Source organism: Podarcis muralis, chromosome 17 (genome assembly GCF_964188315.1).
Source record: "Podarcis muralis chromosome 17, rPodMur119.hap1.1, whole genome shotgun sequence".
NCBI classification, from domain to species: Eukaryota; Metazoa; Chordata; class Lepidosauria; order Squamata; family Lacertidae; genus Podarcis; species Podarcis muralis.
Genome location: NC_135671.1, coordinates 8,451,314 through 8,478,123, shown reverse-complemented (window position 1 = coordinate 8,478,123; position 26,810 = coordinate 8,451,314). Strand labels below are relative to the sequence as shown.

The following is a 26,810-nucleotide window of genomic DNA, read 5'->3' as shown; positions in this document are numbered from 1 at the left end:
TCCTTCAGAGAATTCTGAGGGGACTTTTTAACTTCCAACAGGGTCGCACAACTCCAGGCTGCATGAACCAGCGCCCCACATTTTCGGGAACGTTAACTTGTCCCACCCAGAGCTGCAGGTTCCAGGCACCCTGAGCAAACCACAGTTCCCAGATTTATTGTTGTGCGTCCAGTTGGGGGAAAGGAAATGCGCTTAGTATGTTGCGCTTATTAGGGAAAGGAGGCCTTGGGCGCCGAGAGCGACGCCTCCGTCTGAGAGAAGGCCCTAAAACGCGCACGGGGCTGGGGTGGCAGTGGGCCGCTTGCCCCAGGCCTCCCTCCACGCTCCATCCCATTCCCGGCCCCCGTGCGCTCCAGATGCGCGCTATCACTTGCCGCCCCCTCCCCGCCAGCCAGCCAGCCCGGCGTCCACGCGCCATCCTCCTGCTCTCTCACGGGGAAGCTGCGCCGCCATTGGCTGGCGGAGGGCGGGGGAAGAGGCCGGCCATTGGCCGCGCCGCTGCTTCCTCCCCTGCCGGGGCTGCTCGCCGCCGAACGGGCGGCTCTTAAGGGAGCGGAGGGGGCGCTCGCTTCGCGTGCGCGCAGGGACCGAATGGCCTGGGCCGAGGAAGGAGGGCAGGGCGCCTCCGCGCAGGGCAGCGGAGCCGAATTGGGACGGCCTGTGAAGCCGCTGCAAGCCCGGGAAGCTGGTGCGCGGCCCTGCGGCTCCAGGTATGGGGCGGGGCGGGGAAATGGGGCGAGCCAGGTGCGCAGGGAGGGCTCTCTCTCTCATTGCCCAGCGTTCGCTTCCGAGGTCGGCCCCCAAGCGAGCCAGGTCAGGAATGCATAAAAAAATATATATTGCCTAAGTAGCGTAATCCTATGCAGAGAAGGGACTTGGTTTCCGCCTAACCGCTCGCAGGAATTGGCTGCGGCGATCCTGTGCGCGCTTGCTGAGTGGTGGGTGAGTTGCCACGGTGTGGATTCCGAGGAAGCGCAATAGGCTTGCGCGCAACTTGGAAGAGAGCAAGTCCGGTTGAAATCGGGGCTACAAGGAAGCATCTTTTCAGCCCGAGCCGGATCCAGCCTTGCAGCTCCCTGAGTCACGAAAAAAGAGAGGGATTCCCCCCGAGGCTAAGGCGCTGCGCACCTGGCGAGGCAGTTTTGAAAGCGGGGAGTGGGACTCTTTTCGTTTTCCGCTTTGGAGTCAGTCCTTTTTTTAAAATAACAAACGGGAAATGAGAGCGCCGAACTTGCTTTCACAGTGGAGCTAAAGGTGAGTCGAACAAAAGCGGCCTTACAAGGCGCGAACCTGGAGTCTCTTTCGACTCCCCACTTAGGATTCCCCTTATAGGGTAGAGATGACCCGGTCTGACAACAGCTTGCCCCATCAGGGCGCATGAGTCATGCCTGAGAGGACCTTTAAAATTTAAACCGGGGCTGTGAATGGTTTATCTTCGAAGAAGCGCACCTGCCGGAGATAATTTCTGTAGCAAAGGTTGCTTTTCTTTTTTAAAATGGTGCTGATTGGCTTACAATATTTTATAGTGCCTGCTTTTGCCTGAAGCCACTGCCACTAGCAACTTGAAAAAAACAAGAAGGTGGCGTTTGTCCCCTGCTTTGAGATTATTGAAAGCCCTCCAATGCTCAGAAGTCCTATTGAATTCAGCTGGGCTTTCAAATTTGCCTAGGGATTTAGCCTGCAATCTCTAGACACATTTCCTCTCTGAATCCACTCCTGTGTGAAGAAGGTGTGCAAGGGTGTGTGTGAATATGAATAGAGGTGCCTCTGCCTGTATCTTTGATCTCTGTAAGAACTTGGAAGGTGGTTGCCTTGTTGGCATGAATGAAGAGGAGGAGGAGGAAGAAGGGGTGGGGCCTGGCATTAATTTTGGAGCTCTGCTAATCCTGCCTTGTCCTTCTGTTTCCAGGCAATGAATCTATAGCTGCTGTGCCTTGTGAAATCTGGGTGCATCTCCAGCCCAGATCATCTTGCAGCATCTTTACAGCTAACCACCTTCGTCCTTATGAGGTATGTAAAACATAATACTATATATTATTTTATTTTATTTGCACATAGGAGGAACCTTTTCAGTATCCATTTCCCTGCTTTTCTAAGCTCACTTAACAGCACAATTTTGTAGCGTCTACTGAAAAGTAAGCAGGCTCCTGTTGAATTCAATCAGGTATACTTCCAGGTTGAATGGGTTTAGGATTGGAGGCTGTAAAAGCCATTGCAGGGTCAGGGATAGAATTGAACAATATTGGTAGCAGTTTGGGATGTGTGATAAATTGCCCCCAAATAATTTTGAGGGTTATACTCTGCTGAGAACTTTGATAATCCCTACTTCTAGAAGTACAGTTCCCTGGGAAGAAGCAGCAATTATTGTACCAATTTGAGGCTGCAGATCCTAAAAGCATTAGAAGAATCCTGCTGGATCAGGTCAGAGGGCCAGCGTAGACCAGCACCTTCCCCTCAAGCTGTGCAACCAAAGGCAGATAGAAGATTGCAAACAGGACATGAGTGCAATAGTAATCTCCCGACTTGCAGTTCTCAATAAACAACTGTTATACAGTGGAGGTAGAACATAGCAATCAATTGTGTTTAGTAGCCATTGATAGCCTATGCATGGTGGGACATTTCTACCTTGCAACCATACATCGGATCAGGCTGCACATCTGTCGTATGCTTATGTCTCATTTGGATGATGGGACGCGGGTGGCGCTGTGGGTTAAACCACAGAGCCTAGGACTTGCCAATCAGAAGGTCGGCGGTTCGAATCCCCGCGACGGGGTGAGCTCCCGTTGCTAGGTCCCTGCTTCTGCCAACCTAGTAGTTCGAAAGCACGTCAAAGTGCAAGTAGATAAATAGGTACCGCTCCGGCGGGAAGGTAAACGGCGTTTCCGTGTGCTGCTCTGGTTCGCCAGAAGTGGCTTACTCATGCTGGCCACATGATCTAGAAGCTGTATGCCTGCTCCCTTGGCCAATAAAGTGAGATGAGCACTGCAACCCCAGAGTCGGTCACGACTGGACCTAATGGTCAGGGGTCACTTTACCTTTTACAGTTTCAGAAATCTAGGAGCGTGGCTTTTGTTCTCTGTGTTGGAGGGTTTCTGATGGAGCACAGATAGGCTTCATCATGCCCATACATAAAAAGAGTGCACCAGAAGACTGGAGCAAAACCCGCATCCTACCTAAGATGGCTAGATGAAAAAGGGAACGGGGCTCCTGCAGCTTCAATAGCTGTGTAGAACAGGGAATTTCAGCAGGTATGGAGTTGTTGTGCAACCTGCAGTGCCTGTGTCTTTAAGGTTATAGAAAAATGAGTAGTTGCTTCTGCATCATAAAGGACATGGACATATGGATTTGCAGTAAGTGATGCAGGTGAGAATAAGCAGAAGTCTGGTGGCTGGGTCAGATTAAGGTCATTCAGGAAACAGTTTTCTAAAATGGAGAAATAAGTCTGCTGTCATTTCATTCACAGCAAAAAAAAAAAAGGAATGAAAACAAACGAACCTGATTTTGGCTCTCCCAATATTGTTGAAAGCACTATTGTAGCTGATAATATTGTTTGTATTTTTTTTAATGGCTTGAAGCAGTTAGAAGATTATATAAAAATGGCCTTCCTTAGACAGGTCAAAGATCCATCTAGTTTCGTGTTTTAAACAGTGGCCAGCCTTAGGAAACTCTCAGTCAGTTAACTACTTTCCCTGTTGGTCTTTTTATGCCATATCTGGTATTCAGATATATACTGCCTCTGAATGTGGCAGTTTCATGTAGCTATCGCAGGGGGTTAGACTAGATGGCCCCCTGTATCCCTTCCAATTCTACAGTTCTTTGATTCCATACGATGATAGCTATTGGTTAATCTATTCTTACTGAATTTGTGAAGTCCATTTTGAAAGTCCTCTTAAGTGCTATCAAGAATTAAGCTTGCACTGTGATAATAATTGCTAACTTGGACTGCTAGAGTTGGCCTTAATTTCAGTGTAATTCAAAGTGATTTTAATAAAAAACTGACCATACTAATGTGCTGCCTTATCTTTTTATATACATTTATATGCTTTCCTTCAATGGAGTTAAGGGCAGTATACATTAAAATCCATATTTAAATATTTAAGTGCCTGTGTTTTGAAACCTGGACTTGCACAGTGAACCCCAGACTAATAAGTTTGGTTTCAGATTTTGACAGCCTTTAGGTGTGAAAAACCTCAGCAAACTCAGCTCTAATACGGTCCCATAGGAAGCTTTGTACTTGTGACTCTCAACAGAAATCTCTCAAGGGCTTTATCCTTCCAAAGCTTGTATCACAGCAAAACCTTCAATCTTCATCTGGGAGTTACTTGTAACAAAGCAATTTGCTTAGCCTTATTAATGAGTAGGATGTGAAACTGGGCATATTGGGAAATAGATGCAAAACTAGCATGCTAGCTCTGACTTAGTTTGGAGAGAGTATTTAAGAAAATCAGACCTATCTTGGCCAGCATCCTGTTCTCACAGTAGCCAACTTTGTGACTGCAGTTGGGGCATAACACTTGAATTCCAGCAAAAAAAAAAAAAAAAAAAAAAATCAATTTGCAAATAGGCAAGAGGCCAAAACTGACTTCTTTCCCCAACATCTGCCAACCTAGATTCCAAACAGGGAATTTCTGATGTTGTGGTTCTTCCTCGTTAGACATCAATCTTATTCATTAAATGAGGGTTTCGTTTTGACACATGGTTCCTGAAATCATGCAGCATGTGACTTTTTGAACAAAAGAAAATCTGTCTTTTAGGATTTTGAATTGGTCAGAACTGTGATGAGTTCTTAGGAAGCTGGATCCATCTAGCTAAGTAGTTAATAATAATAATAATTTTTATTTATACCCCGTCCTCCCCAGCCAAGGCCGGGCTCAGGGCAGCTAACAAGTAATAACAAAAACAAGTTGAATGAATACAACTTAAAAACCAGATTAAAATACAACATTAAAATATTAAAATGCAGCCTCATCACAGGAGGAGAAAGGAAAAAGAAAGAGGGGGAGGAAATCAAATTGGCTCCAAGCCAAAGGCCAGGCGGAACAACTCTGTCTTACAGGCCCTGCAGAAAGAAATCAGATCCTGCAGGGCCCTGGTCTCATGAGGCAGAGCATTCCACCAGGCCGGAGCCAGTGTTGAGAAGGCCCTGGCTCTGGTTGAGGCTAAACTAACTTCCTTAGGGCCTGGGACCACTAGGGTGTTGCTATTTATGGACCTTGAGGCTCTCCGTGGGGCATACCGGGAGAGACGGTCCCGTAGGTACAAGGGTCCTAGGCCGTGAAGGGCTTTAAAGGTCAAAAGCAGCACCTTAAATCTGACCCTGTACTGGAAAAGCACTGGGCGAATATGGAAGTGGAAGCAGCTTTGCAGACTCTCAGGCAGAGCTCAATCCTACCAGGAAATGCTCTGCCACTCTTTTAAGAGTTGTGAGGAAGGAAGAATTGTCCCTAGAGGTTGAGTGGTGTTTTGTCAGGGTCTATCTGCATGACAACAGAACTGCTAATACCTGGCATGCTGATAACAGGTATCTGAATAGATGGCCAGGTCTGGCACATTGTATCTCTAACAAACAAAGAGTCTTGTGGCACTTTAAAGACTTAACACATTTATTACTGCATAAGCTTCCCTGGATTGTGGTCCACTTCATCATGCATGAAGTGGGTACAGAGCAGTTTTTGGGTAGGGAATGAAATGCAGCAATGGACACACAGTGATAATTATGTACTTAATGGTGGTAATTCACAAAACAGCTGCTGGGTACAGGTGTGCTGGCACAGCCAGTTAACATAAATAATGTCCTAAAAATCATGTTCAGTCCATAAATAATGGCAGTACAAATGATTGAACTTCTTGATGCAATCTCCTTGCAAAGTTCCTTTATCATCACCATCGTAAACTTTTATTGCACAAGCCAAAGGCCATGGCGTCATCCAATTCCTTTATCTTGAGTAGTTCTTCCCATTCAGATGGTTTGATGTATTGCAGTTCAGTAGTTTCATGTTACAGTCCCCCTCTGTTGAAGTTCCTTGGAGTAGTTCATCCCATTTTGATATGCTTTGGGTTAAGTGCAGACAAGTGAATTTTCATATAGCCAAGAGGAATTTCAGAACATGAACCATTTCCACATTGGCATGTCTGCTGAGGGACCTTTGAGCATCGGTTGTATGTTGCAGAGGATTCTGGATCATGTTCTGGAGAAGAGCATGCTGTTTGTGTTGGGTATTCATGTTAGTATAGGTAAAGGGACCCCTGACCATTAGGTCCAGTTATGACCGACTCTGGGGTTGCAGCGCTCATCTCGCTTTATTGGCCGTGGGAGCCGGTGTACAGCTTCCGGGTCATGTGGCCAGCATGACTAAGCCGCTTCTGGCAAACCAGAGCAGCACACGGAAATGCCGTTTACCTTCCCGCCGGAGCGGTACCTATTTATCTACTTGCACTTTGACGTGCTTTCGAACTGCTAGATTGGCAGGAACAGGGACCGAGCAACAGGAGCTCACACCGTCGCGGGGATTTGAACCGCCGACCTTCTGATCGGCATGTCCTAGGCTCTGTGGTTTAACCCACAGCGCCACCCATGTCCCTGGTGGGTATTCATGTTACCCTGCATCAAATGTACTGCAAAACCCACCCATCACTCCCTATCTTCTCCACCTTGCAGGAGAACATGAGTAGTGGCAGGCAAGTTGCCTTTAGGCAGTTTGTCTGCCATTAGTCAATAATCTTCTCAATGAGAAGCTTCTTGTTTCTAAGGTTCCCAAGAATGCTGTTTGAAAATTGCTTCCCAAAGAAATATACACAGTAGTTGTATAGGTAACCCTTGCTCCACAATGTTATGGTATATATGGGCTTTACTCTGAGACCAAGTTGTGAAAGGTATCTAGACAGAATAAGGCTAAGCAGAAACAGATATTGGTTTGCTTATCCACAAAATGGGTGTTGTCTCATGTTTGTCAGATATAATTTTATCTGTTGGCTGAATCAGTGTGCACTTTAGTCAGAATTGCATATATGGGGAGAGCTTCCTATTTGCAATAATCTCACCATCTGGAATGATAAATTAGCAGAACTGGTTAAAAAAAATGTGCAGGGACTTCTGTGGTTAACTGCAAAACTTAAATTTGTTCAGCTTAAGCTATCGCCCATTGCTTCCCATTTTTACCTGTACCGTACCTTGTTTTCTAGACTAGGAATGGTGAGTAAGCCTGTGGACCTTCATATGTTGCTGGACTACATTTCCCATCATCCCTAGCTAGCAGGACCCAGTGGTCAGGGATGATGGGAATTGTAGTCCCTAAATAGGTGGATACCCAAGTTTGGGAAACGCTGATCTGGAGGGTCACAGACTTCTCACCCTTGCTTTAGACGACTACCTTCTTATTTCAGTGTTTTCTGTTATAAGCTGGCAACATCGAAACTTGATCACTGAGAAAATTTGTGGGTGGGTGTGCGTGCATAAACTGAATGGAAACTTAGAGACGGTTTATTCCAAACCCATAGCTCAGCCTTCCTGACTTTGTGCCCTCCAGATATCCTGGACGACAACAACCAGCCCCAAATAGCATGGTCAGTGGTCAGGGATTATGGGAGTTATGGTTCCAGCAGGTTCTGGAGAGCACTGTGTTAGGAAAAGCTGACTAGTGCATGGCAAAATAGGGGATAGGTGCTCCTGCACCATAGATTCTAGTCTTCCAACCCAAGATTTACACTCATTTGAGGTCCAGAATATTTGAAACTGGTCAATTGTTAAACTTGATACTAAGCATCACCTAGCTAATTTATTACTCAATTAGGCCTAGGAAGTGGTAGCATGCAGAGCAGGAAATACATTACAGTGGTACCTCGGATAAAGTTCTTAACCTGAAACTGTTCTTAACCTGAAGCACCACTTTAGCTAATGGGGCCTCTCGCTGCCGCCATGTCACCGGAGCACGATTTCTGTTCTCATCCTGAAGCAAAATTCTTAACCCGAGGTACTATTTCTGGGTTAGCGGAGTCTGTAACCTGAAGCTTATGTAACCCGAGGTACCACTGTACTTTCCGGTCTAGTCTTTACGTTTGTGGTGGTTCTTTTAACCTTTTTTGTCACTCATTCTTGGATTTGGGCCATTTCTGTAAACTCTTACAAGAAGTTCAGATTTTTGAAATGTCTCAATACTGGTTTGGCCGCTGACCGAACTTGCTAATGCTGGTTCCGGTCGCACGTCTGCTGCGGCTTCCTTTCCAGCAATGAATTCAATAGAGTCTGTCACTGCTGCTTAATCAACTCGCCACTTCCTGTTTCTACACTTCCAAGGAAAGTTTCCAGTACTCGTGGGCGGGGCTAATTTGCTGCATAAAGAAGCCTTATTAGAGACAGTGTACAAGTTGCACTTCATTCAGCTGCCTGAACCAATCCGTGCCCTTAGCGGTGTTGGGATACCAGCATTTCGGATTGCAATGTGGTTTCCGTCCAGCAACTTCTGGGTTCCTGGGTGAGAATGTGTCCCTGTGTTTGCTTTTTGAGAATGCTTTCAAGTGAGACTTGGTGTTTCTCAAAGTTGGGTCTCCAGCTGGTTTTGAACTACAGTTCCCATCACCCCTGACCGCTGGTCCTGCTAGCTAGGGATGATGGGAGTTGTAGTCCAAAAACAGCTGGAGACCCAAGTTTAGAGGAAGAGTTGTTCCTCAATTAGACTGCTTAAAAGAAATCTAAACGATTATATATTTCTGGGGTTGTCTGGTGCAGAGAAGAACAAGGGCTGATCATTGTGTTCATGTGAAGTAGAAGACTGTTAGGATGGAGCAGGAATCTGAACTATGGATCTTCTCTGTTGAAATTCTGCATTGGAATCACTGCATCTGAAAATGCTGCATATTTCTACATGATGGGAGGAGCATCGTTGTTAAATTAGTACACTTTCATCAACATGGTTTGGTTGAAATTTTAAAAAGAATATTCAAATTGATTACAGTGGTACCTTGGAACATAATCTGTTCCGGAAGACCGTTCGAGTTCTGAAACATTCGAAAACCGAGGTGCAAAGGGCGGTCTGCAAATTTAATTGAGAAAATTTAGGAACACTCAGTGGAAGCCGTTCAACTTCCGAGGTCCATTCAGAAACAGAAGCATTTAAAAACCCTTCCGGGTTTTCGCTATTTGAAAACCGGTTCGGAAACCGTGGTACCACCGTGTTCTAAATTATCACGGGGGGTGATGTAGGAAATGTGATTTGAATCCAGTTTTCTCTGTTTGATAATTTGCATTCTTCTGAACATACATCCAAGCCAGCTGATTGCAAAAGCAGTCAAAATCTGTTGGTTTGCAGGTATGCGGATTGGAATGCTTTTCATTATGCAACCCATATACCTCTTCCGTTACATAATTTTAAATCTGCATGAGGCAGTTGTGGAATTTCTGTTTCTCTGTACCAAGGACGTTGGCCAAGATCACTTACTTGGTGACTTAAGGCTACCATCCTATGTGCACGTACCTTGGAGCAAACTGATTGAAATTTGTAGGACTTTCTTCTGAATAAGCATGCTTTGGATTGCTCTACATGTGAGGGCTGTGGATTCAGGCAGTTTAAAACTCTGTTTAAGGTTTTTGAACTTTTTAGGCTAAATCTCCCATCAAAAACAAATACACAACCCCGAAGCAATGCCATCGAGCTAAAGATATAAATTGTGAATGTGGCAAACACATTTTGCAAAGATGTGTGTATCATGGAGAACTGGATTGGTTCTGGAATGCTGTCGAAAACTAGAAGCTAGGGTCAACCAACGAAGCTGATTTTTGGGAGATTAAGGACAGCTAAGAGGAAGTATCACTTTAAACAACTCATAGTTAAACGATGGAGTACAGTACCATATAATTTATTGATGTGGGAGAATGTCATTGTGGTCACATCCCGTTCGTGGCTATCCCATAAGCACTTGGTTGGCCACTGTGGGAGCAGAATGCTGCATTATCCCATAATATTTGCTTCAACGTCTTTAGGGCACCTTCATAACCCAGGTAATACAGTTGGGGGGGTGACAGACCAATAGAGGTCGCTTTTTTAGCAAATGGCAGAAAACCTTATGGGATTATGGGATAATGCACACAGTGACTTGCGATCTCGATCACACGCCGTCTGTAGTCCACTGGCAGTAGGAGTACAATATGGGCATGTCTTTAAGTTAACATCTTACATTAAAAACCTGACAGTACCAAATTATCGAAGGCTTTTCACCAAAGCCAGACTAAAAGTCTTTCCTTCTGCAGTGTTGGATGGCAGGTTGAGAGGAGTTCCCTACTAGGACAGACTTTGCTCGTGTGGTCAAGACATTGATTCCATAAAACATATTTTGTTGCACTGTGCAAAATATGAGCAGGCCGGGGCTGAACTGATACTACCCTTGCTGGTACCTTTCCCGGGAAAATCAGAGGCTCACTATGTCAGGTTCCTATTGGAAGACCGGACAAACGCTAGAACATTAGCAGTGGCAAAGTTTTTATCGGTGGTTGCAAGAACCAATGATCCCTATATTCTGAACAAAATGCTTGTTTAACCTGGAGGTAGGCTGTATGAATTGTGTGTTGCTTTGTAACAATGGGTTGGTTCTCTGGACCGTAATAAAGGTTGATGATGATGCTGGACTAAATAGGCCTAGTCAGATCCAATAGGAGAGTCCTTGCATATAAAACCTGGGTTTTGTAGCTGCATGAGATGTGAAATGGCCCTCTGATTATTGATCAGTCTTTGTTTTCTTCCTCCTTCTTCTTCAGAATATTGGACTCCTTTCCTCACAAGCCCACAATGGCAGTGGATGTCGCCATGCAGGTCTACCTGCGCACGCCCTACTTGCGAAGGGAGAGTTTTGCCTGCAAAATTGCTCCGAAGCCGAAGACGCCTTTGCGGCCTTGCATCCATCTGAACAGCCACACCGAGCTAAACGAACTGGGGGAGGAAGTCAAAGCACTGCAGAGCAACCGGGTGAAGAAGAGGGTTTCCTTTGCGGACAGCAGGGGCTTGTCTCTCACGGTCGTTAAAGTGTTCTCCCAGTTTGATGAGCCGTTGGAGATCCCGTTTAATATCACGGAACTAATAGACAATATTGTGGGCCTGACGACCGTGGACAGAGACGACTTTGTCTTGGATTTCGTACAGCCTTCTGCAGATTATTTGGACTTCCGGAATCGCCTCCAAGCCGACTACGTCTGCCTTGAAAACTGCATGCTGAAAGATAAAGCCATCATCGGCACCGTGAAAGTCAGGAATCTTGCATTTGAGAAGGCTGTGAAGATCCGGGTGACATTTGACACCTGGAAAACCTTCACAGACTACCCATGCCAGTATGTTAAGGACACGTACGCAGGTTCAGATAAGGACACGTTCTCCTTCGAAGTCAGCTTGCCAGAGAGAGTTCAACCCCATGAAAGAATAGAGTTTGCTGTGTGTTATGAATGTGATGGCAAGGTATATTGGGACAGCAACAAGGGCATCAACTACAGGATCATCCGGTCAGAACTCAAATCTGCCAGGGAGATTTCTCAGCCGCAGGGCGGACCTGGCTTTGGGATTGCCTTTGACCAGTTTGGAAGCCCCCGGTGTTCCTACGGCCTGTTTCCTGAATGGCCCAGCTACTCAGGGTATGAGAAACGTGGGCCTTATTACTGAACGAAAGATCTGGGCTCTGTATTTGCAAACATCCATTGCTCAGCAAACGTCTGGGAGTTTGCTGCAAGGGCACAGTTGAGAAAGGAGGCTCGCATGAGTTGGCAGAAACTGAAACTAAAGGACTTGCGAAACTCCTGACTGCAGATGGTTTTTAAAAACAGGTGTTCTTTGCATCATCCTGGATGTAATGAATTTAAACAGCTAGAAAAGGGGAGATCTCTTTGCTGTCTTAAGAACTAACGCTGCCAAGTCTCCCAAGTCCAGTTCAGCTTTCACTGCTTCGGTCCAAGCAGTTCTGCTGACATGTTTTGAGGTTCACCACAGTATTGCAAGCCCTACAGAGAAATGTTTGCCTATGCTTCACTGTTGAGTTATGGAACCCTGCTGGGGTACACATCTCCAAAAAGCTATTCCATGTTTGACAAAGAACTATGGAGACCATATCCAGCCTTGTGAGGGAGCTATGCTAGCATCTTCCCTTATCTACTTTGTCCGATCTGGAAGAGACCAAGGCCTTCAAATAGAAGTGGCTGTAATTTTAGCTTGTATTATGACTCTGCTCCCTTCCATTTTAGGAAATGCCTTCATTTGTGGGAAGATACCAGGGTGCTTACTCACTGTTCTGCCTTTTTTTTGACGAGAACAGTATGTTTTAAGTTCTTCTCAACAATGGCTGAGGCTGGAGAGTCTTTGGGAGGTCATTCATGTTATAATCTCGTAGCCCCTGAGCAAAACGTGTGTGTTAGCATAGGTTGAGGGGCTGCGATCTTATTAATATGCCTTGAACAACTACTTTGGGTTGGCTGCAAAGAGTAAAAATATCTATTTTTTTATGAACACATAACTTTTCATATGACCGTTTTATTTAAATGTATTTCTTTTGAGCTCGGTATAGTTGTCTGGTTAAATAACTGTTTTGTTTTACTACTTCCCCATCCCCGTTAATTTTATAAAATTGAGTGTTACTGACAAAATCAAATAAAGGTTATCGACTCGTATGAGGAATATTTGTTATGTTCAGTGCAACATCCCTGCCCCACTGCTCACTCACAGGAGAAGGAGGGAATGTACATCGGTGATACAGCATGTTTATCTGTGTGCAGAAAATCCCAGGTTTAAAGCCTGGCATTTCTGGGTAGGACATGGAGAGACTATGATTGAAACCCTGAAGGGCCACTTTTGGGCAGTGTTGACCATACAGAGCTAGGCAGCTAATGGCCTGACCTAGTAGGAGGCAGTTTTGCATGTTCCTGTAGGCTAGGAAAGGAGAGTGGAGGAAGCAAGGGCTGTGGAGCCTTCTCTATAAGCCAAAAAAAAGAAAGAAAGATTGGGTTGTTAATTTCCACACTAGCTTCACAGTACATAGCTACAGCAGACAACCATGTTTCATGGTCCATTGGGGACTGTTAGATCCAAGCACCTACGTTGTGACTTGAACACTAAAGAAAGCCATTTAGCTTCCCTCCACCCTTTGTACTGTGCAAGCCCAGCTCACAAGAGCTTTTGACTGCTGCAAGTGAATTCTCAACCCAAACACATGAGACTAACGAATCTGTGGAGTATTGCGGCTCATTCGTGAAGCAAACATGAGTTAAGCCATCTCTGCCGAAGTATGGGGTTACAGTAAGACAGACTGAAAGTTAATTTTGTTACGTGAGCTATAGCTCCATAATCTGCTGGTGAAATATTGCAAGACTCTTGGGTCATATTTCTAAGCACCCAGCTACCTAACCCTACTGGTTCCTCTTGCATTCTGTTACATGAAACTGCTCAGATCATCTTGAATTGTAAAGTACATGCATCCATACAATGCTGTGTGCTTTAGGTTGGCACACAATAGAAGAACTTTGTCTTGGAATGTCCGCTTGCTGTTAAATATGGAAAAGGATCCTAATGAACGTGCCACTAATGGCCAGAACCTGAATTCCTACTTGGAACTGTGCTTCTAAGCATCTGCATGTTGGAAATGTCAGCATTAAGTACCCAGGTGGTCTCAGATGCTAGCACTTTTAAAACCAAAAATCTGCTCCCCCACAAAGAATAGAAAATAATCTTCTAGGGTAACTTGGTCTGAATCTGGCTTCCTAAGAGTTGATGCTTATCTAGCCACCAACCCACCACCTCCTTTACTAACCTAGAATGGAAGGAGCTGCTTCCATAGCGCTGGGATGTTCTGGGGAGAAGTGAGAGTGGCTGAATCTGCTCCAATGTCTTCATTTATTCTCTTCAGTTACAGAAAAAGCAATCCAGCTCACTGCTATGGTTGCGATAGCTTTAACAGAGTGATAGAAGGAAAGGATTTATTTCCCAGCAATGAAAAATGTAATGAATAAGCAAAATATAGTTAAAATACAACCTTAGGATTGCAACTGTTAAGATTACAAGAGCCTGTAATAAATGGTTTCATCTTTTACGGAACAGTTTCTACCAGATACTTAAATTCCTCATGGGAAAATAATGCTGTTTTTGCACTTTACTTCTGAGTAGATGTCATCCATGGAAAAACCAGCAAAATCACAAACAGGTTTTTCCCCCCAGAACTGTCCCTAGATGTTCAGTTTTGAATTAAGTGGAAAAGCTGAGTTGAGGATCCACCAGTCTTTGACTGAAGGCTACTTTACCCAGGGGTCTGAGTCGCACATTGCCCCAGTATTTGGATTTTATATGAGGCTGGGGTATAAGAGTGAGGCTTAATCTTACAGGTCTCTAGTCATGGGCTAAGCTCACAGATTAAATACCTGCTTGTTTGATCCACTACATGTAAAACCTACATACTGGGACCATGTGTAGGAACTGGACCAAGGACTGAAGTAAATGGGGAAGAAGTATTGGAACTGAGGAGCTCCAGTAAGATCACTACATAAATCCATCAGACTGTTGGAAAAGTTAGGATCCAATTTCTTCCATAAAGCTGAACTCCCAAGGGCTTAAATTACTTCCTTTGGAGCTACTTCAGGACAGTACATTCTTGTAAATAATATATGTGTGTAGCTAGATGGGTGGGGACTTTACTGACTCTGCTAAAGGTGTCTGTAAGCAACTTGCCAGGCAAGCAACTGGAGACAAGACTGTGAAATGGAAACTAGGAATGGTTCTCCCAAACAACCCCTTTCATTTCAACTCTTCCCCCGCCATTTTGTTTTTAAAGTCATCTTCCTGGTTCCAATTGCCAATATGAATGTAACTGAGGAATTGTCATCCTCGGTTTTATGCTTCAGTGCCTTGCATGTTTTTAAATATTTTGTACACAACTGAAAAAATGCACTTTACAATCACAATGGATTTGTTTTCTGTAGTACTGTCTGTAATATCACCATGCTTTTGTTTTTATCTTGAATAAAAGAAAATGTTACAAGGAGACTTTGCATTTTGTGAAGTGAGAGCTCGGTGGTCAAACATAGCTAAGAATTAAATCTGGAGGCTAAAAAAATGCCTGGGAAGAAGAGAAAAATGGAGGGCTTGTGCAAGATAGCAAATTAAGGATGAGCAAAGTCACACTTGGGATGCGGGTGGCACTGTGGGTTAAACCACAGAGCCTAGGGCTTGCTGATCAGAAGGTTGGCGGTTCGAATCCCCGTGACTGGGTGAGCTCCTGTTTCTTGGTCCCTGCTCCGGCCAACCTAGCAGTTTGAAAGCACATCATGTGCAAGTAGATAAATAGGTACTGCTCCGGCGGGAAGGTAAATGGCGTTTCCGTGCGCTGCTCTGGTTCACCAGAAGCGGCTTAGTCATGCTGGCCACATGACCCAGAAGCTGCACGCTGGCTCCCTCGGCCAATAAAGCGAGATGAGTGCCGCAACCCCAGAGTCAGACACGACTGGACCTAATAGTCAGGGTTCCCTTTACCTTTTAAGGTCACACTGTTGTAAAACGAGTGTGCTGTACCTAAAGAAGGGATAGGTAACTCCTGGCCTCTTGGCTAGATCTGGGCCTTCTATGCAATGGGCCTTGCTTCTAAGTACATAGTATCACAGCCATGGTTGATCTTTCATTGGATTTTATTTGAAGTGCCACATCCATGTCTAAGAACACTTGCTTCATGGCTGCACAACCTTAGTGCTAAGTGGTGTCCTCTTTATTACAGAGGTTGAGAATTGTGAAGGAATCAGTTTGCGCTAGAAAATGCACACCTAGACCATGATTTCACACTGATAAAAAGCAATGTATCAAAGAAATGGGGAGACGACTTCTCAGCCTCTCCTGGTGTATCCAATTTTGGAGGCCACAATTTTAAGAAACAATTGCACTCTCTCACCTTCAAAAAATTAAGCTGCAATCCCAATTACTCGGGTGCACACTTCATTGGACACAGCAGGACTGACTTCTGAGTCAACATGCACAACATTGCAATGTGTAGCTCCAATCCTATGCCTGTTTACTCAGAAGTAAGTCCCACTGTGTTTAAATCAGGCATGTCCCAAAGATCATTTCGGGGGTCTAATCCGGCCCGCCGATCAGTTTAATCCAGCCCCTGTGGCAGTCTATCTCTTGGGGTAAAATCCTAAAAGAAGTTCAACAACTTTGGGGTAAAATCGTAAAAATAGCTCAGAAACTTCAACCCTAAAACAATTTTAGGAACATGCCCTCACACATGTTCACTTCATCAAATCTGGCCCTCTTTGAAAAAAGTTTGGGCACCCCTGGTTTAAATACTCTTACCCTCTCGTAGGCATGGATGAATATCTGTTTCTCACTTTCCCAGTATTTAAGCTGATGCCATTTCTGCATCTGTTTCAAAAACATAGTAAAGGTAAAGGGACCCCTGACCATTAGGTCCAGTCGTGGCTGACTCTGGGGTTGCAGCGCTCATCTCGCTTTATTGGCCGAGGGAGCCGGCAAACAGCTTCCAAGTCATGTGGCCAGCATGACTAAGCCGCTTCTGGAGAACCAGAGCAGTGCATGGAAATGCCGTTTACCTTCCCGCCAGAGCGGTACCTATTTATCTACTTGTACTTTGATGTGCTTTCGAACTGCTAGGTGGACAGGAACAGGGACCGAGCAACGGGAGCTCACCTCGTTGCGGGGATTCGAACCGCTGACCTTCTGATCAGCAAGTCCTAGGCTCTGTGGTTTAACCCACAGCGCCACCTGTGTCCCTACCTTGCAAAAACATACCCAGGTGAAAATTAGTACACACTTTTGTACATGTTTCTCCTAATACTTTGAAAGCAATTTCCGCAATGCAATGCATTTTTAATATGTTATTCACACTAACACACTTGTCTGTGTGCATTTTCCCTAATAAGCATTTTTTTAGCATCTTTTGTTTGGCAAGAATAGCTGTGCTTTGGTTTGCATATTGGTTCAGGAAGTACAGGCTAAGCAGCTTTACATTAAAATGCAAACTGAAATTCCTTTCCCACCCATACCTATGCATTAGAATGGCAGCCTCAGTCCAGTGAAAGCAACAGGGATTATAGGCAGTCGGTTGTTCTGAGGGCATTAAGTAGCGCTTAAATGAGCAATTTTAACTAGATTGGGGCACAGGATTTAAGAGTAACCGGTGTCAGTAGGAATATTTTGTTCAAGGGAATCAGAATCCACTTTAAAAGGCTGCAGCAGAAGCAGTGTGTCTGTGACTGATCATTTATATGAAAGAGAAACTAACACTAAATTTAAAAGCAACTAGACAGAACAAGTTACTTGTGGACATTATAGAATCCACATGATGAATGAGAGACTGCCCAGAAAAACTTGACAGTATTTGCTCAACCCAAATTCAGCAATTTACCAGATAATTCAATTCTTGGTCTCTGAAGTCTTTCAAGACCTATCTGCGAATAAGCCCTACAGAAATCAGTGGGGATTCCTTCTGAGTAAGGAAATCAGCCCTGGGTGCTCCCTGGAAGGACAGATCCTGAAGCTGAGGCTCCAGTACTCTGGCCACCTCATGAGAAGAGAAGACTCCCTGGAAAAGACCCTGATGTTGGGAAAGATGGAGGGCGCAAGGAGAAGGGGACGACAGAGGACGAGATGGTCGGACAGTGTTCTTGAAGCTACCAGCATGAGTTTGACCAAACTGCGGGAGGCAGTGGAAGACAGGAGTGCCTGGTGTGCTCTGGTCCATGGGGTCACGAAGAGTTGGACACGACTAAACGACAACAGATATTTATATAGCAAGGGGCATTTAATGCTACAAAAGTGATTTGATGGAACAGTTTTTGATACTGGTAGAAATGTGCAGTGGAAATTAATTGGTTCTGATAATAATAATAATAATAATAATAATAATAATTATAATTATAATTATAATTATAATTATAATTATTTTTATTTATATCCCGCCCTCCCCAGCTGAAGCCGGGCTCAGGGCGGCTTACAACAATAAGATAGTACAACATTCTAAAATCATTTCATTATAAAATTAATTCAACTCAAATTGATGGCAACCATTAGGCTAAAGTTCTAAACCATTAGGCTAAAGATTGCCAAAGGAGGGAGTCAGGCTGTGCCCTGACCAAAGGCCTGATGGAACAGCTCTGTCTTGCAGGCCCTGCAGAAAGATGTCAAGTGCCGCAGGGCCCTAGTCTCTTGTGACAGAGCGTTCCACCAGATTGGAGCCACAGCCGAAAAAGCCCTGGCTCTGGTTGAGGCCAGCCTAACCTCTCTGTGGCTGGGGACCTTCAGAATGTTTTTGTTTGAAGACCGTAAGTTCCTCTGTGGGACATACCAGGAGAGGCGGTCCCGTAGGTACGAGGGTCCTAGGCAGTATAGGGCTTTAAATTATATTGCCCAAACATTTCTAAACACAGTGATGTTCTAAACACAGTAGGTTCATTCCCTACTAAAAAGAGGTGTTTCTGTGTCTGTCTAAGAAACAGGTTTTTGGGAGGGGATGCAGAGGTCCAGTCTGTTAAGAACAATGTGCACCTCTTTAGAGATGCATTCTAGCACACGATGGGCTAAGTGTTCTCCTTTTTCATTTGCTTTAGTGATAATATGAATGAAACAAACCATATTTTGTAAGCAAGTACGTAACATTCAGCCTTCAACTGATAAAGGGTAGTGCTATGAAACAAAACGTAAGTTTTCCATGTACAGTGGTACCTCAGGTTAAGTACTTAATTCGTTCCGGAGGTCCGTACTTAACCTGAAACTGTTCTTAACCTGAAGCACCACTTTAGCTAATGGAGCCTCCTGCTGCCACCACACCGCCGGAGCACGATTTCTGTTCTCATCCTGAAGCAAAGTTCTTAACCTGAAGCACTATTTCTGGGTTAGTGGAGTCTGTAACCTGAAGCGTATGTAACCCGAGGTACCACTGTATGGAAGATTAAAAGGGAGTTGTTCAAAGTGATTGCAAACAACTGAACTGAAAAGGACCTTTTTATAAATGTGTTCAGGCATACCGGTAAGTGCTTGATCCTGCTCCAGGATAAAGGATTAGAATTTCAGAGCTAGAACGAGTCAGTCTTCACTGCCCCACCCCTTCTCAACACGTTTAGTTGTACTGCTTGCACATCCTATCAATTTACATGGCACTTTACAGAATATTATAAGCAACAAAAAACAAAAAAAAGCCAAAGTATTGGACCAGGGCATTTACAATCTAAATCTTCCCATTGAGGAGGGCAAAAAAAGGAAAGGAGAAGAAAGGAGCACATAGCAAAAGATGAATGGTAAGCAAACACAACCATACATAATTGGCCTCCATTTTTGCCACTCATTCCTATTCTAGACCACCCACAGTTTTACTTTACTGACAAGTATAAATAATTCCCACAATGGGCAAAGGCTGGTATAATAAAACTGAAAGGTATTTTCCCAGGAGGACAGCTGATTGCTATGGATAATCTGGTAAAACAATTAAACAATGTCCGAACTGATTGAATTCAATTGCTTCAATTACACTCGTCTGCTAGGATGCTAGTTTGTAATGGTGAAAGACTGAGATCCTTGACAGCATTTGAGACACACTGCACACATCCAAATATGGAATCGTTAAGGGGGCAGCCTCATCCATAGATAAAATACTAACAGATGATCTTATGAGTAACTCCCACAATCTCAGTGGTATGGGAAGAGGACCTAGGTCACCAGACTGAAGAGTATAACTGGGACAAAATCTGTTCCGAACTCCCGTCTAAGGACAATTTGAGCTAGGCTGCCAGAAGCCTCACTGAAAGTCATTTGTATGTGGCATTGGACTTCTCTTTGTCTTTCTAGGGTTAACCATACACTCTCACTGGAGGGGCTGTTATTTAATAGGTATGTTCCTGCATATGTGGTGGGAATGTCTGTTGCTAATAGTGTTTTTGGTTTAATATATTCTCCATAGTTACAGCTATTTGAGTACAGATACTCCTGATCCCACTCTTGCTCTCCTGTCTTTGGATAATAATAATAATATTTATTGTTAATAAAGTTAGCATTTTTATTCAGGTGAATTGTTACCTCACAGGCGGGCTAGCCCTGAATAGGATCTTATTACCATTTGTGGTGGAACTTCAAGAAGGTTCAAGGTTTTTAGAGCTTAAAAATACATATAGTAACTCTTATTACAGGTCAAATGGTTCCCTGTGATCAAAGGTTAGTATTATTAAGCCTTTTTGAAAAACTTTTTGTTTAAGGTTTTTATGATAGCCACCAGACAAGTTGTAGATCAAAATTGGAAGGCAGTTGCTAATTTGACACTGGAGGAATGTTGTGAGAAGATCTGGAACATAGTGCTCATGGAAGAACGATCTAAGCAGCTTCGTATTCTAAAAATACACCAAAGACGATTTTGAGGAAACATTGTGGGGGGCAAAGACGCCACCATTGACCCCTAGCAATTTCTTGAGTAACCTGCTGAAATAATGAACTAGGTATTACCTAATACCTACAATTGTTCTCAGTACACTGGTACCTCAGGTTAAGTACTTAATTCGTTCTGGAGGTCCGTTCTTAACCTGAAACTGTTCTTAACCTGAAGCACCACTTTAGCTAATGGGGGCCTCCTGCTGCTGCCGTGCCACCGGAGCCCAATATTCCTGTTCTTATCCTGAAGCAAAGTTCTTAACCTGAAGCACTATTTCTGGGTCAGCGGAGTCTGTAACCTGAAGCGTATGTAGCCCGAGGTACCACTGTATTGACACATGATTTGTTAAATAACCTACCTCTGTGTGAATGATATCTATACATGGGATGGATTTAGGGAGGACGGAGAGGGGAATAGGGGGTTCTTTTGAAATAGACAGTTTATTTGTATTTACAACTGAAAATGCATAGAGACTATAAAAAAGGGTGCTGAGAGTTGTTAGGAGACACACATACATGTACACCAGCTATAATCCCCAGAGCTCCCTGGGAAGAGGGTTGATTGTTAAGCCACTCTCAGAAGCAGTCTGCTGACAACAGACAGAACCCTTAACCAGCTACATTTCCCAGGGTCCTTTGGGGGAACGACTGTTTAAAGTAATATGATACTGGTAAAATGTATTGTTGAGATACAGCCTAAGGTGGCCAATGGTGCCTTCCACCCACTGGAATGAGTAGAGAAGAAGGCAGGGAGGCCAACAGTAAGTGGAGTCAGAGCACTGGTTTTAAGCCAGAGGTCAGGCAGTGTTTAGTGGGCAGTGCCCCATATGACCTAATGAACCAGCCTCCAATGTATCCTAATTTCTTCAAAAGACATGTCATCCTTCTCCAGCATTCACCCACCCACTTTCTCTTCTTCCCCCAGTGAAGTTCCTTTTTCTAAGAATAGCATCCTTTAAAGTAGGTGAGTAATCAACCACTTAGTAAGTTGCTTTGCCCAACTGTGAAATGGGAGCGTGGGGTAACAACATACTGGATTCTAGCTAATCGGTCAACATAAGCACGGAACAGTTTTTCTTTCAAAATTTTGGTGTACAAAAATTATAGTTAGCAGTTCATTTCCCTGTAATGTGAAATTTCAGGAGACTTCTTACGCATAGTACTTGTTCAACTTCCTGGTCAGTGTGTCCTCTAAACCAGTGTTCCCCAACCTTGGGCCTCCAGCTGTTTTGGGACTACAACTCCCATCATCCCTCGCTGGCAAGACCAGTGGTCAAGGATGATGGGAATTGTAGTCCAAAAACAGCTGGAGGCCCAAGGTTGGGGAACACTGCTCTAAACCCTCCACGAGAGGCTCTGAAGGACAGCCAATCATTAGGAGACAAAAAGAGTGTCTATTAAATGGGAACATAGTTCAGTGAGGACTCCATAACAGAGAGCTCCCAGAACTGGAAATCCCAGGATTCTTTGGGGAGCCGTGACAGTCAAAGCAGCATAAAACTGTCAAGCTAGATAGTTTGGAATGTTAAGTATTATAACTAGTCATTTTTATGCCCAAGACAGGCTTTCTTTTCCACAGAAAAAAACCCTCTCCACCAAACTTGAATCACACAGCTTTAAAAAATGGTATCAGAATTTACACGCTACATGTAAAGATACGTTAAAAAAAAATGGATGAAGCAGGAAGGGTGAAACATGACTTCAGAGAAAGGGTGTCCTCCCTGGCCAATTCACACACACATCACACAAACACATATTTAAACCATGAAGGGGCACTTTTCCTTACAGTTTAAATTTTCCCAGGGGTGAGAGTTGAGATTCTAAGAACACTTGCTTGAAGACACACTTCCTTTGACCACAAGACACCCGCTCCCCTAGGGGGCACACCCTCCCACCCCCAGCTGAGAGGAACTAAGAGGGAGGGGATCTCCAGGTCCATCCTCCTGCCCCTGAAGGGAAGCAAGTGATCGTGAAAGATCTGCTCAAAAATTATTGTGGACATCCTCACACGCCCCAGCCCACAGCGATATGAGTCACAGGCCTCTGGTTTCCCCCCTCCCCCCATGGAATGTGGAAGCTAAATGTGCTTTTTTCACTCTGTGAGGCATAGAACCAATGCCAAGCTGAGACCCTCTGCTTCCCTCACTAAGGCACTGGGATCTGGCCTTCCATGTGCCAACTGGAAAGCATGTCTGCTGTCAACATATTGCACAGGCTACATTAGCAGCTTAGAACACTGATATTTGCACTGGGAGGAGATTCTCATTAAAGGTTACAAATTTCCTTCCACGTATGAAAAAAGGCAGTATACATTAAACATTTGGATTGTAGCATAGATATATGTCCTGATTTCACAGACTGTAACAGCTCCCTGGTGAAAATTTGTATTTAAAAGCTATGCTTTGTGATGTTTGTGCATATAATTTTTGAGAAAAGAAGTCCCAGTGCAACAGATTTACTCTGAAGGAACAGAACTGGCTAGGTTGATATTGTCATGGCTCGCAAAATGGAGAGGATTACTATGTTTCACAGTAGATCCTGGTTCAAAATTGGAACTCAGCCATGAAGCTTACTGGGTGACTTTGGGCCAGGGCTGCTGCAAGGATAAAACAGGAGAGGATCAGGCATGCCGCCATATCTCCTCGTAAGAAAGGTCAGATATAAACATAAATGAATATAGCAGATCTGTGGCACAGCTGTAAAAATTCCTGGCAACTATCATTATCTGTGATCAAGTACCTTATGCACTAAATGGTGTCATACTTGCAAATGCACGCAGCATCATTGTTTCCGCCCAGATCAGGGAGAGTAGTCATACCGGAATTACAGTGCAATTCTAATAGTCTACTCAGAAATAAGCATATTAAAATCAATGGGGCTTACTTCCAAGCAGGTGGGGTTAGGATTGCAGCCTTAACTGTCCTGTTGGTATTCTGTGGGGCTGCAATGTTTTTCTCTATTTAAACTTCAAAGGAAGGAAGGAAAAACACAGCTACTGGAATTTTTGTAAACCCCTGGATAGTAGAAAGCCTAAAGCAATAAGGACCCTTCACATCCCACCAGTCACAAATATGAAGAGTCACATACATTTAAAGTGCATTCAATAGATATTTAAATCACACAACTTCCCCCAAAGAATCCTGGAAACTGAGGTTTCCCTCTCACAGCCCTATGATTCCCAGTAAAAGGTAAAGGTAAAGGGACCCCTGACCGTTAAGTCCAGTCGTGGACGACTCTGGGGTTGCGGCGCTCATCTTGCTTTACTGGCCAAGGGAGCCGGCATACAGCCTCCGGGTCATGTTGCCAGCATGACTAAGCTGCTTCTGGCGAACCAGAGCAGTGCATGGAAACGCCGTTTACCTTCCCGCTGGAGTGGTACCTATTTATCTACTTGCACTTTGACGTGCTTTTGAACTGCTAGGTTGGCAGGAGAAGGGACCGAGCAACGGGAGCTCACCCCGTCGCGGGGATTCGAACTGCCAACCTTCCGATCGGCAAGCCCTAGGCTCAGTGGTTTAGACCACAGCGCCACCCGCATCCTATGATTCCCAGTACCCACCACAAATTACAGTTCCCAGAATCCCGGGGGGGGGGGGGAGTAGTCATGTGCTTTAAATATGCTTTTGTATGTGTTTTCAAATGTATGGTGCGAATTGGCCCCTCTACAGAAGTGTCCTGGAATGTGTATCAAAGTCTTTGGGGGCAAACGGATCCAGGCCCCAGTGTTATGCCAAGCCTGCTTACTTCACCGTAGGCAACAAAGTTGTGGCTTTTTTCAACCCCCACTTGTGTTTGGTCTGTACCCCACCCTGGCCGCAGGAGCCACCTGTCTCACAAGTACTGGCTAACACCCCAGAGGACAGGATCACACTTCAAAATGACCTTGACAGATTAGAGAACTGGGCCAAAACAAGCAAGATGAACTTTAACAGGGAAAAATGTATAGTATTGCACTTGGGCAAAAAAAATGAGAGGCACAAATACAAGATGGGGGACACCTGGCTTGAGAGCAGTACATGTGAAAAGGATCTAGGAGTCTTGGTTGACCACAAACTTGACATGAGCCAACAGTGTGACACAGCAGCTAAAAAAGCCAATGCAATTCTGGGCTGCATCAATAGGAGTATAGCATCTAGATCAAGGGAAGTAATAGTGCCACAGTATTCTGCTCTGGTCAGACCTCACCTGGAGTACTGTGTCCAGTTCTGGGCACCACAGTTCAAGAAGGACACTCACAAACTGGAACGTGTCCAGAGGAGGGCAACCAAAATGGTCAAAGGCCTGGAAACGATGCCTTATGAGGAACGGCTAAGGGAGCTGGGCATGTTTAGCCTGGAGAAGAGGAGGATATGATAGCCATCTTCAAATATATACAGTAAAAGGATGTCATCTAGAGGAGGGAGAAAGGTTGTTTTCTGCTGCTCCAGAGAAGCGGACACGGAGCAATGGATCCAAACTACAAGAAAGAAGATTCCACCTAAACATTAGGAAGAACTTCCTGACAGTAAGAGCTGTTCGACAGTGGAATTTGCTGCCAAGGAGTGTGGTGGGGTCTCCTTCTTTGGCGGTCTTTAAGCAGAGGCTTGACAACCATATGTCAGGAGTGCTCTGATGGTGTTTCCTGCTTGGCAGGGGGTTGGACTCGATGGCCCTTGTGGTCTATTCCAACTCTATGATTCTATGATTCTACTTTGTTTCCGCTAACAACTTATATAATAGGAGTAAATGGTCTGTGGTAAAGAAATGTTCGTTGCCCAAAGGGACAGGCTGAACTACATCAAAGTGCAAAGAAAAATAGAGATAAGTGAGTGCAGATGGTGTCTTAAAACATCTAAAACATATTACAATAAGAATGATAAAATACTGGAAGTGTTAAGATTTATACAGAGAAAACACAGCGTGAAATACCAGTCCAGACATGAAGCTTGCTTGGTGATCCTTGCTCCGGTGATTGATTTCAGTGAAAGCTACTTCCACACCCTCCAACATTTCTCCAATGGAAATAGAGATGTCTCATTTCATAATGATAATTTTACTATTTATACCCCACCCATTTTACTGGGTTGCTGCAGCCACTCTGGGCAGCTTCCAACATACATAAAAACGTAATAAAACATTAAATATTTAAAAAGCTTCCCTAGGCAGGATTGCCTTCAGACAGCTTGGAGGTTGGATTATTCCATACACTCCAGCATTTCTCCAGTGAAAATAGGGACATCCTAAGGAAAAGTGGGACATTCAAATCAGAAACCGGGATGGCTTCTCTAAATCAGGGACGTCCGTGGAAAATAGGGACACTGGAGGATTTTTACCTCACAAGGCTGTTGTGAAGATGTGACAGGGGAGACGAAAACCCCCATATGCTGTCTGAGCTCAAGGGTAGATTACAGTTGTGATTAGAAATTAAAAGCCTAGCATCGCAGAACTGTGTGTGCAGCAAAGGCCACAGAGCCTGCTCCCTGGCTGCAATGAAGGAGAAGCTGCCCCTCCAGACCACGGCACAGAAACCTAACCTGCAGTGGGCTATAATCGCAGAACAAGCCCATAATTCCTGCTCCGGGGTGAGGTGAACAATGTCTTGACATGTTTGATGGCGTCTTTTATCACTTCGCTGACAATCCAAATCTGGCAAAGGATGTTGTAGTTCCCCACCCATCTTTTGGGAACCATTAATATCTCATTGAGAGCCAGCCAGCATTGCTGAGCTTCACATGATGGTGGCAGGAAGCCAGGACTAAAAGTAACTTGCAGTAATGAGATTGAGATCAAAGTTGCTTTCTCTACGTTGTCCTTGAGGGTTTTTTTTTTAAATGTTTAATGTTTTATTATGTTTTTATATATGTTGGAAGTTGCCCAGAGGAGCTGGGGCAACCCAGTCAGTTGGGTGGGGTATAAAAAATAAAATTTCTTCTTCTTCTTCTTCTTCTTCTTCTTCTTCTTCTTCTTCTTCTTCTTCTTCTTCTTCTTATTTAATGTTGCTGTTGTTGTTTAGTTGTGTCCGCCTCTTCGTGACCCCCTGGACCAGAGCACGCCAGGCCCTCCTGTCTTCCACTGCCTCCCACAGTTTGGTCAAACTCATGCTGGTAGCTTCGAGAACACTATCCAACCATCTCGTCCTCTGTCGTCCCCTTCTCCTTGTGCCCTCCATCTTTCCCAACATCAGGGTCTTTTCCAGGGAGTCTTCTCTTCTCATGAGGTGGCCAAAGGATTGGAGCCTCAGCTTCACGATCTGTCCTTCCAGTGAGCACTCAGGGCTGATTTCCTTCAGAATGGATAGGTTTGATCTTCTTGCAGTCCATGGGACTCTCAAGAGTCTCCTCCAGCACCACGTTATTTAATAGGACGTCCCTATTTTCATAGGAGAAAGGTTGGAGGGCATGGCAATGGCAACAAGGCCAGAAGATTCCAGGGATTGGCAGTGGGGCCTCAGCA

General features: G+C 44.6%; 1 protein-coding gene across 3 annotated transcripts; it reads left to right on the top strand.

The window, feature by feature from the left end:
* The first annotated feature begins 451 nt into the window (after nucleotides 1-451).
* On the top strand, nucleotides 452-14,999 carry PPP1R3B (protein phosphatase 1 regulatory subunit 3B). 3 transcript variants are annotated; one of them, XM_028712322.2, is made up of 3 exons: nucleotides 672-710; nucleotides 1,910-2,010; nucleotides 10,748-14,999. In XM_028712322.2, exons 2-3 carry the CDS (start codon nucleotides 2,006-2,008, stop codon nucleotides 11,637-11,639), a joined length of 897 nt encoding a protein of 298 aa, XP_028568155.2. In that variant the 5' UTR covers nucleotides 672-710; nucleotides 1,910-2,005; the 3' UTR covers nucleotides 11,640-14,999. The 3 variants fall into 3 exon arrangements, with proteins under 3 accessions (XP_077777853.1, XP_028568155.2, XP_028568156.2); XM_028712323.2 differs by lacking the exon at nucleotides 672-710 and adding an exon at nucleotides 946-1,254; XM_077921727.1 differs by lacking the exon at nucleotides 1,910-2,010 and having other exon boundaries at nucleotides 452-710.
* Nucleotides 15,000-26,810: the final 11,811 nt, after the last annotated feature.